The sequence below is a fragment of the Myxine glutinosa genome, chromosome 11 (genome assembly GCF_964187855.1).
Source record: "Myxine glutinosa chromosome 11, kmMyxGlut1.1, whole genome shotgun sequence".
NCBI classification, from domain to species: Eukaryota; Metazoa; Chordata; class Myxini; order Myxiniformes; family Myxinidae; genus Myxine; species Myxine glutinosa.
The window spans coordinates 112,798,503-112,810,630 of NC_136271.1; the positions used below are offsets into that span (position 1 = coordinate 112,798,503).

General features: G+C 48.6%; 2 protein-coding genes across 2 annotated transcripts in view; one reads left to right on the forward strand and one right to left on the reverse strand.

Annotated features, from left to right (window-relative positions):
- LOC137436984 (uncharacterized) overlaps positions 1-4,204 on the forward strand; it is a 91,049-nt gene extending 86,845 nt beyond the window's left edge. The window contains exon 3 of the mRNA XM_078787005.1: positions 1,340-4,204. Coding sequence (XP_078643131.1) covers positions 1,441-2,325 — 885 coding nt within the window. The 5' untranslated portion in view covers positions 1,340-1,440 and the 3' untranslated portion in view covers positions 2,326-4,204. The remainder of the gene's footprint in view (positions 1-1,339) is intronic.
- Positions 1-12,128, reverse strand: part of LOC137436980 (zinc finger and BTB domain-containing protein 18) — a 110,553-nt gene that overhangs the window by 93,095 nt on the left and 5,330 nt on the right. The window lies entirely within an intron of this gene.

A 12,128-nucleotide genomic window follows, 5' to 3' on the forward strand; every position in this document is an offset into this window, starting at 1 on the left:
GTAGTAGTAGTAGTAGTAGTAGTAGTAGCAGTAGTAGACATTGAAAAATAAAAGGTGTTCACATTCATTGGACTTTATACTGTGAGTATCTCATCTCATGTGAAGAACATTTTGAACGTCCATATAAAAGTGTGCTAAACCCTCTTAATGCCCTTATCCTATAACATATGTACCAGCTCCCCCAAGAGCCTTGCACACTGTACGTATAAATAAAACAAAAAGACATAACAAAGATCATTTCACCCGTAACATGTACCGGGTAAGGTACGCGTGGTGTTTACAAATACAATCCATTACTGCTTCACCTTTAGCTCGGTATAGGTAGGGTGGAGTATCCTTTGCGGTTTGATCGTGGTAAAAGTACCTCACTCGTGGAAAGGTCGATAAGGTGCGTTCATAAACGATTAGTCAAGGCTTCATGGCTGAGTGTTGTCATCGATGATTCCTCCAACAACAATAATAAACGTTTTCAAGGTTCAAACCGCACAGAAAACTCACCACACTTTCCAGCGAACATTGTTCTGCTTGTCCGTCATCCATCCTTATAAAGCTTCAACTCCAGGTGACCACACCTGGGGATTACTACCTGCTCTCTGCTTCCACTGTTTCAAATCTATGTATCACTTTGGACTCTTTCCTCTAGTTCAAACATTGCTCGAATCTGTATATCGATTTTTATTCCATCTGCACAATATTCAAACAAATTGGCTCGTGGTAAATTCCAGGACGACTGAAACTCTGACTCTGCTCTTAACAATCTTCTCCTTCTTCTTTCGGATGAGCAAAGCATGGCGGGGTAGCATGATTGGCTGAGAGCGCGGCGGGGTAGCAAGATTGGCTGAGAGCATGATGGGATAGCATGATTGGCTAAATGCATGGTGGGGTAGCATGATTGGCCAAATGCATGGCGGGGTAGAATGATTGGCTAAAAGCATGGTGGGGTAGCATGATTGGCTGAGAGCATGACGGGGTAGAATGATTGGCTAAATGCATGGCGGGGTAGCATGATTGGCTGAAAGCATGACAGGGTAGCATGATTGGATAAATGCATGGCGGGGTAGCATGATTGGCTAAATGCATGGTGCGGTTGTAGTGAAATTATACCAAGGTTGAACCCAGGAGAGTTACTCGCTTCAGCCACTGAAGGGCGTCTATAAAACCTGGGACGTCCGCGACGCCTAGCCACTCCTGTGACATTTACTTTACATGTAGTCTTGAATGGTACGTATATGCTAGACTCGCACATATATACTAGACTCGCTTGCTTTGACTATTATTATCGGACCCCTCTGTATGATACCGAGATACTGATATCTATTGCACGATTGTATTTTTACAGGATGATGCCAAAGATCTAATTGAGATTAAACCTACCTATGGGACAACGTTGTGGATCTGGTTGATTTTCACAACACTTAATCTCAATTAAGATCTACGGAAATGGCGGGACACAAGATGATCAACGTACCAATACTCGGCTCCGACCCACAAGCTGAGGAATCGGGCTCGGTGTTCGCTCACTGGCTCAAAACGCTGGAGAACCAGTTCGGCGCCCAGGATGCTGTACCCACCGCTGAAATGAAGCTGTCTGTGCTACAGAACAAAGTCGACCACAACATTTACAGGAGCATCGTTCGATGTACGACGTATGATGCCGCCGTGGCGGAACTAAAGCGACTTTACATTAAGAAACGGAGCGTGGTGTACAACAGGCATCTGCTCACCACGCGACGTCAACAGCCAACCGAGTCGATCGACCACTTCGCTCAGGAGCTGCGGCACCTCCTCGCGGACAGTACTCAAGAGGTACGGACACACGAGCAAGTCCAAGACGATCTTGTCCGAGACGCTTTCGTCTCTGGAATCAGCTCTACAGATCTGAGACTCAGGCTCTTGGAGACAGCTGACCTGACATTCGCGGAGGCCCTACGGTTGGCCAACGTTTACACTGAGGCCCGGAAACAATCCACCGCTTATGACCACTCTCGGATCGTCGCGGGGACTTCTCAACTCCCGCCACCGGAGAGGGCTACCGCCGAGGATACGGGTGCGGGCTCGGCTATCGCCGAGCCCCTGGCCGCTCCCGAGGTGGACTCGGATTCCGGCCTAGCAGCAGCTACAGCAGCCAGGCCCAGGCCTGACCGGAACGCGACGTGTTACTTCTGTGGCAACCGACAGCATCCCAGGTCAGCGTGTCCGGCTCGGGAAGCCATATGCCATTTGTGTTCTACAAAAGGACACTTTGCTAAAGTCTGCAAGAAGGCCGCATGGGGCATACGAGCACGCGCGACCTTGAATGGGCTTATCGCCGAGCCAGCGGACTGAGCACAGAGCGGGGCGCCTCACCCGGCCTTGATGAGCTGTCCTCCTCCTCCCGGGCCCCTGGCTGCACGCATGTCCTTGGTGAGATACATCGGGCCGCCACAACAAATGGCGCGAATGCGACCGGCCGCGGAGCGACCGACCTTGACCGGCGTTCGAACGCCGTCCTCAAACAAACAAAAAGTTCCGGCTTTGAAAGCTTCTCCTGATGTGCATGTGCATGCGCCATCTGACGGCAGTGAAAGTACAATTGACTGCGATCTTTCACACGTGACACGAGCGCCCTCTGATGGCGGCTCGTACGAACTACACGCTCTTGGATCGGCACGACCAACTATGCGTTTGGCACGGGGGCCCTCCGGAGGCTCCTCAAACGACCGGAAAACTGCAGCCGGTGTGGGATCCATGCGTGAGGCGCGATGTTCTCTCTCGGACGGCGCAATACCTGCCGGATCTTCTGGCCTTCATCAGGCCATTATCCCGCTCTTGGTCGAAGGCATTTTTGCATGGGCCCTAGTCGACACAGGATCTACGGATAGTTTCATCGATCAGCGGCTGGTGCGTCAACATGGTTGGCCAGTCATCGGGACTACACGACGGATCTTCATGGCCTCCCAGGGACTTCGGCTCAGCACGAAGGGGGAATGTCGATTGACACTTGTGATAAAGGGACGCTTGTTTTCCGATGTACATCTCATGGTCTTGCCTGCCTTATGTGCTGACATCCTGTTAGGACACGATTTCCTTAAGCGACATGGACGTTTGGAAATTGAATTCGGTGGGACGGACACGCTTGCTGTGTGTGCACTCGCGAAAATGGAAATTGAGCCTCTTTCACTGTTCCCCAACCTGACCACTGACTGCGCTCCTGTAGTGGTAAAATCGCGGCGCTACTCACGAGCGGACGCGCAATTCATTGCGGAAGAAACGGCCCAACTCTTAAAGGACGGTGTTATCGAACCTAGCCGGTCGCCGTGGCGGGCCCAGGTCTTAGTGGTGCGAAGTGAGGCCCATCGCCGGTGCATGGTAATCAACTACTCACAGACGGTTAATCGCTTTACACAGCTGGACGCCTACCCCTTACCGGGGATGGACGCGCTAGTACGACTGGTGGCCCAGTACTCCGTCTACAGCACTCTCGATCTGCGTCGTGCGTATCATCAGATCCCCATCTCCAGGGCTGATCGCATCTACACCGCCTTTGAATCGGGTCAAAGGTTATACCAGTTCACCCGATTACCTTTTGGGGTAACGAACGGGGTCGCCTGTTTTCAGAGGGCTATGGACGACCTCGTTACTAAGGAGAACTTGACAGATGTCTTTGTTTATCTGGACAATCTTACGGTTTGTGGGTATGACCAGGAGCATCACGATGCTAATCTGAAGCGCTTCCTCGAGGTCGCGCATAGGTATCGCCTAACCATGAATGAGGCTAAGTGTCGTTACTCTCAACGCACGATAGATCTTCTGGGGTACACCGTGACCCATGGCTCTGTCTCTCCGGATAAGGAGCGTCTGCGACCTTTGCTCGATATGGCCCCGCCCGGCGATCGAGCTTCGCTGAAGCGTGCTCTCGGGCTGTTCGCCCACTATTCGAAGTGGGTGCAAAATTTCTCCGTGAAGCTCCGCCCCCTCGTGGCCTGCGACACGTTCCCCATGAGCCCGGCCGCCTTGGCGGCCTTCGGGGGCCTTAAGGCCGACATCGCTGGCGCCGCTGTGGCGACAATCGACGAGAGCGAATCTTTCGTCGTAGAAAGTGATGCCTCGGATCATGCGATAGCGGCGACTCTCTCCCAGGGGGGGTGCCCTGTGGCTTTCTTTTCGCGGACTCTCACCTCCGCTGAGCGGAGGCATTCGTCTGTCGAAAAGGAAGCGTACGCGATCGTCGAGTCGATTCAGCGATGGCGACCGTACTTACTCGGGCGATGCTTCCAAATCATGAAGGAACAACAAAGCGTTGCGTTCATGTACGACACCTTACATGCTCAACGTATTAAGAATGAGAAAATCACTCGCTGGCGTATCGAACTCGCCGACTTCTGCTACACCATCAAATACCGCCCGGGGAAGGATAACCTGGTCGCCGACGCCTTATCGAGGCCGGCTACGTGCGCGGGGATCGTAACTTTGGAGGGGCTGCGTACTTTGCACGACACTATGTGTCATCCATGGGTGACGCATTTCGCTCATTTTGTGCATAGTGGTAATCTGCCGTACTCGATTGAGGACATCCGGCGGATCTGCCGTGACTGCGCTATATGTGCGGAACTCAAACCGCGTTTTTACAACCCTCCAATGGGGACGCTGGTTAGGGCTACTAGACCGTGGGAGAGATTGGCGATGGATTTCAAAGGGCCGCTGCCGGTGTCGAGTAACTCTCGTTATCTGCTCACTATCGTTGATGAGTACTCGCGATTCCCCTTTGCTTACACGTGCATGACGGCTGCCACGGTCATACGGTGCCTGCAGAATTTGTTTTCTATGTTTGGGTATCCGGCCTACGTGCATACCGATCGGGGTGCGGTGTTCCTGTCGCAGGAGGTGAGAGGTTATTTGCTCCAAAATAATGTTCCTTCGAGTTACACCACACCGTACAGACCCCAGGCGAATGGGCAGATCAAACGCTTCAATGGGATTATATGGAGGGCCGTCACGCTAAGCCTCCAGACCCTCGGCCGGGTCTCGATAAATGGGCTTGGTCGCTACCTGCGGCTCTGAACTCGATCCGGGCTCTCCTATGTACGGCCACCAACCAGACTCCTCACGAAAGACTGTTCCACCACCCTAGAAGCTCGGGTAGTATCCGATCTTTACCCAGCTGGCTCGCTGAGCCGGGGCCGGCTTATCTCAAACGAGCGGTGCGCACGAGCAAGTACGACCCCTTTGTGGATAAGGTGCAGGTACTCCAGGCTAATCCCGAGCATGCTCGTGTGCTGACGGCAGATGGACGCGAGTCCACTGTCTCCGTACGCCATCTCGCCCCTTGTGGGGTCATCGACCCTTATAGAGATATCGACGAACCGATCTACAAGTCTATGGACTCTACCGAAGCTTCCTCTATGGAACCTTTGCCGTCACCTCTGTCGTCACCTACACCCCTGCCTGAAGGCTCTGAGGTGCCCCCTCCGACACCTGCCTCCAGCGGCTACTCCGACGGGGCTTGGGGACGCCGTACCCGGTAGTTTCTGGACGCGGGCTGGCAGGGTAGTTCGCCACCCCGACCGCTACGGGTGGACCGACTGACATGGAATGACGTACCCCCAATCAATTAATGCTGACGCACGCTTGCGATCTGCCTAGCGGCAGTATAGTTCTAACGGCGGGGAGAATGTAGTGAAATTATACCAAGGTTGAACCCAGGAGAGTTACTCGCTTCAGCCACTGAAGGGCGTCTATAAAACCTGGGACGTCCGTGACGCCTAGCCACTCCTGTGACATTTACTTTACATGTAGTCTTGAATGGTACGTATATGCTAGACTCGCACATATATACTAAACTCGCTTGCTTTGACTATTATTATCGGACCCCACTGTATGATACCGAGATCCTGATATCTATTGCATGATTGTATTTTTACAGGATGATGCCAAAGATCTAATTGAGATTAAACCTACCTATGGGACAAAGTTGTGGATCTGGTTGATTTTCACAACAGCGGTATCATGATTGGCTAAAAGCATGGTGGGGTAGCATGATTGGCTAAAAGCATGGCAGGGTAGCACAATTGGCTAAAAGCATGGCGGGGTAGCATGATTGGCTAAAAGCATGGCGGCATAGCATGATTGGCAAAAAGCATGGCGGGGTAGAATGATTGGCTGAGAATCATCACGGTGACTTGAGAGACTTGAAGAATTACCGCCCTGTGTCTCTGCTGTGTGTGGATTATAAGGTCATGGCTAAAATGTTGTCACTCCGTCTCGGACCAGTCCTGACAAAATTAGTCAGCCCGGACCAATCTTATGCCATTCCAGGCAGGACAATACATGACAACATATCCCTTGTCAGAGACCTGATACAGTATGCGGACATGACGGACTCAAGTCGGATTTCTTTCCTTGGATCAGGAGAAAGCCTTTGACCAGATGAACCATGAGTATCTGTTTGAAACCTTGCTAACATTTGGGTTGGGGAGGAGATTTGTAGGCATGATTCAGATGTTGTACATGTCGGCAGAATGCCTAGTCAAAGTCAACGGTTTCTTGCTCGCGCCCTTTCCATTTGAGAGAGGAATAAGACAAGGATGTCCCCTGTCCGGCCAATTATATTCCCTATGTATCGAACCCTTCCTTTGTTTGATGAGAAGAAGGCTAACTAGCATTGTGGTGCCACACAACACGGTCAACCTCAAACTTTCTGCATATGCAGATGATGTTCTCGTGTTTGCCAGTAATGCAAGGGATATGCAAATAGTTTATGATTGTCAGCAGGTCTATTCAGCAGCATCGTCTGCTACAATCAATTGGAGGAAAAGCTCGGGGCTTCTAATTGGACAAATGCAGGTAAAGGAGTTACCAACACTTTTTCAGAAATTGACCTGGAGTCGCAATGAGCTCAAATATTTGGGGGTGCACTTATCCACTTCCCATGGGTCCTCACCACTCATTAACTGGAACACTTTAGGGGACAAGATCGAAGCAAAGTTGAGAGACTGGAGTGGACTACTAAAAGTCCTGTCTCTGAGGGGAAAAACACTCCTTATTAAACAGTTTATAATTCCGAAGTTAGTATTCAGGCTCTCTTGCATAAGCACTCCAGAGGAGTTTCTGGTTAAGATGCAGAGGAAGCTACTGGACTACTTTTGGAATGGTAAACACTGGGTTTCCCTGGGCATTCTGAGCTTGCCTTTTTCAGAAGGTGGACAGTCTTTTCCCTGCCTTCGAAGCCACTACCACGCATCCAGGCTGAAGACCATACAACGTTACCTACATGTGAACCCTGCACCGCAATGGTGCTCACTGGCATCATACTTTTTCAGCAAAGTGCTCAATCTTGGGTACAAAAGGAATCTTTTCATCATTACATCTCGGAGCCTGTCTAGTGCTACATTGCCTCCTTTTTATCAAGAAATGCTGAAGGCTTGGAATGTAGTCGACGTACAAAGAACAGTTCCTTATCCAGGCAAGGACCTGTTAGAAGAACCGCTCATTCTCAACCCTCTTCTACAGGGCCCAACTCTGGCTTCCTTTTCAGTAAGAAGGAGCCTCTTAGCTGGTAGCATATCCACAGTGGGAGACCTTCTGAACGATGGTAAGAGAACGCTTTTACCCAAGGAACTCGCAGCGAAAATGGGCCTGAGGACAATCAGGATCCCCTCCAGGATACTTGAAGAGGTCAAAAGCTCCTTGCCTCTCGATTGTCTGGAATATCTAGAGAATCCCAAAGAGGGTGATGGATCTGGACAGATGTCCATCGGTAACTCCATGGATTTTAAAATCCGACCACGATGTTGCGAGCTCTCTCAGCCAATACCTGCAAACAATATGAGTAAGACCCCTGGCACAGTGGAAATGTCGTTCTGTGGGCTATCAAGGAAAAATATATACCTGCTAGTGATCCACTCGCTCCATTATATAGCTCTTGCAACCCGACTGGATACTCCCTGGCGTGAGATTCTTCCACTTCCTTCGACTGTTCATCCACGTTGGGTTTCACTCTATCTCTACCCAACGCCAAGAATGATGGCAGACTTAAGTTGGAGGTTGCTACATGGTGCACTGAGCTCTGGATCTATGATGCGGCACTTCACTAACGTCTCAGAGGATTGCTGCTTTTGTGGTGAAAGGGAAACTATATTTCACATATACCTTCAATGTCACCGTCTTGAACCAGTGTTCTTACTGATGAAAAATCTTCTCTTGCGCTTCTGGCTTCACTTCTCTCCAACACTTTTTATCATCGGGCACCCGGTAAAGAAACTAAGCAAGTCACGAGATCTCCTTGTTAACTTTATTTTAGCCTGTGCAAAAATGGCAATATATAAAACCAGGAAGGCAAAAATTGAGAAAGATGTGGTGGAACACAGTTCTGTATGTCTGAAGGGCTTAATACGCTCACGCATTATTTCGGAGTACAAGGCGGCAGAATATAGTAACACTGTTCAAAAGTTTAAGGAAACCTGGACTATAAATGATGCGCTTTGTACGGTCTCCCCACAAGATATTTTGCTCTTATTTGTATAAATGTGTTATTTGGCATTCTTTTTGGTGTTCTTTGGCGTTCTTTTTTTTGGTGTTCTTTGGCGTTCTTTTACCTTCCCCTTATCTGTCTTGGTAGTGCTTTCTCTTCAAAATGCTCTACCTTGTCTACTGTAGTTCAAACCATGGACTTGCAGAGATGAGGAATTGAGCGACATTAAACTGGGAACATATGTTTGCCTGAGCTTGCATGAACTCTGAACGCAAATCTCTGTAACCTTTCCAACAAAAGCACTACTACTACTATCATTACTACCACTACTACTACCACTCCAACATTTAATGGCCCCAATTATTCCCACCTTATTGTGGAGTTTGTCGGAGAAAGTTGTCAGCCCAAGTCTTTCACGAACCGGCTGCCCAGGCCTGACGTTGCACTGGAAGCAACACGAGGAATTTGCAGTTTATTCAGGGTGCCGAAGATAACTCGCCTACTCTTCGCAAAATACACCGTGAATGGGATCATCCTGAAACATCCACCAACCAATCCGAGTAGACTGGAATTGACGTCCATCCGAGGAGGCGGCAAAGTTTGTGATGCAACATTCTCTGCTTATGAAATTACAATCTGACAGTTTATGGTCTGGTGGGGAATCGAACCCAGACAAGAGGTTCAGTTAGTCAGGTTCACTATGTTAACAAATATAATTTCGTTCAAAATTTTGGTAGATTAGCAAAACTATACATTTTTGGAATATTCAGAGCATGAGGAATCCAAAAATTAATGTTTACATTTGCGTAGACACCTTTGCGAAAATGACACTCAGGACAGTGATGAAGATAGTCCGGTTCACTATGTTAACAAATATAATTTCTTTCAAAATTTTGGGATTAGCAAACCTGTACATTTTTGGAATCTTCGGAGCATGGAGAATCTGAAAATCAATGTTGGCATTTGCACAGACACCTGCATGGCCGCCATTTTGGATTTTGAAAATGGCCGCCATAAAATACATATTTTGCGCGATCTCGGCTTCTAGTCAACCTAGAGACTTCATTAAATATGCTAATCCTATGTTTTCTGGGTCAAGGAAACCAATAAAGGCCTCAAAATAGTGCTCAGGATTATAGAAAAGCAACAAACAAAGGTAATTGAAAACCATTGTCTTTATATTTGTGATATAACTGTATTACATAATACATGATATTGCAAGTCCTTTGAAGTTATAGGTTGTTATAGGAAGTTATAGGTAGTATCAGATTGAACTATAAGTCCTATACACAGGATCTACGAGGTCTATACCGTTCAGGAATATGCTTTTACAGATCTTCATCACTGTCCTGAGTGTCATTTTCGCAAAGGTGTCTACAAAAATGCCAACATTAATTTTTGGATTCCTCATGCTCTGAATATTCCAAAAATGTATAGTTTTGCTAATCTACCAAAACTTTGAACGAAAAAACATAGTGAACCTGACTAAGTGATAAGTGCGTTCAAAGGTAAGTATATACACTGCCTCTGCGCCATCCTATCGGACACACACACACACACACACACACACACACACACACACACACACACACACACACACACACACACACACATATATATATATACACACATATACACGTATATACACACACACACATACATACATACACACACACACACACACACACACATGTATATATATATATATATATACACACACACACACATACACACACACACACACACACACACACACACACACACACACACACACACATGTATATATATATATATATATACACACACACACACATACACACACACACACACACACACACACACACACACACACACACACACACACACACACACACACACACACACATATATATATATATATATATATACACACACACACACACACACACACTGATGTCGCTGATGGTCGAGCAGTACATGAATTGAACGTGTATAATGAACGAGCTCGTCCTGGGACCCAAGGTATTGTACATCATTTACATGAGACCCGCGCCGCCGGTCTCCCCCCCTCCTCCGCTTTGTTCCAGCGGCTCCTGCTCGGTTCGTAGCGGCAGAAGTTTGGCGCGTCATCAAAGCACCGGGCGGGCACACAGGCCTTTTGTAACTCTAACCCCGAGGCTCGGCGTATCTGGTGCTTTTGTGGTGCATAACGAGTGACAAAAGCCCATGAAAGTTGGAAGGTGCACACCGGTGTTTTGGCTCAACGTGGATCGAGTTCGAACTCGCCCGCTCCAGTGTGCGTGGTGTGTGGTGGGGACCGCGGTGCTGCACCTGGACCCGAGCCCTCGGCACAAAAAAGGAACCGCGACTCGGTCGGAATGAATAAATCAAAACGACTTTAACTAGTCCAAGAAAAAGGAAAACTTTTTATAAATCTCGATGAGCTGGCAAGATAGGACCATTGGAGCTTATACAGGGTGAGTTGGAATATTGAGGGTCTTTGTCCACGGATTTCCGGCTAAAGGAATCGGATCGGACTGAAAGACTAATCTGGAAGAAACAAGACGTCACAGTGTGTTTTGTTCCTTCTGCAACATGAAAGTTGAAGATCGCAAGATGGGTCTTCGATGTGCCAACCTTGATGATACATCGTTGACCATGTTGTGCGGAACCTTCCCTACCTTTGCATAGGTGTTGGCGAGCCTCCACCTGAGATTCAGATCTGTCAGTTCGATCGTGGCGTCACGAGTTCGGGGAAGAGATAGTTGGGAGGGGTCCGGATATGGGAGACCACCGCCCTGGGGGCGCGGATTTGCGGCACATCTCGGGGCAACACGCAGCCCTCCGGGAGACCCCATGGCGGAGATTTTGGATTCATGCGGTGTTCGCGACAACGGTTCGGGGACCGAATGAGAGGGAGGGAACATCGCTGGCGGGTGCCCGTGTCTTGCCCAGCGGCATATGGGCTATTGTTGGCGGCGCAGCATTCTGCAACCCCCCCCCCCCCCTCCCCCCCCGGGCAGCGCTGGGCAGGGGCGGAGAGGAACACAGCCCGGCATTGTTTATCGACAGCTGGCTAACGGCCCGGGCATCTGGTGAGGGCCAGCAAGGCTTGGTTGTGAAGGAAGGCAAAGGGGCGGGGTGGTGGTGGTGGTGGTGGTGGTGGCGATGGTGGTGGTGGCGATGGTGGTGGTGGTGGCCATGCAAACATTTCACAAGCGCTCCGAGATATGGATGGCTGTGGTGCGCATCCACTCCGCGTTTTACCTTTTTTACCTGTCTCAAAAGGTAAAACGTGGAGTGGATGGATGCCCAGACGTGGACAGGATATATATATATATATATATATATATATATATATATATATATATATATATATATATATATATATATATATATATATATATATATATATATATATATACACACACTAGGGTTTACATGTATATATATATATATATATATACACCTGTTCCAACCTGTTCCTGTTACCTGTTTGCACCGCAGACATAAAATCATCACTGAACTCGAAAAAGTCGGTGATGGCTGTTAGGGTTAGCTGAACTGAGTTAGGGTTAGGGTTAGCTGAACTGAGTTAGGGTTAGGGTTAGGGTTAGCTGAACTGAGTTAGGGTTAGGGTTAGCTGAACTGAGTTAGGGTTAGCTGAACTGAGTTAGGGTTAGGGTTAGATGAACTGAGT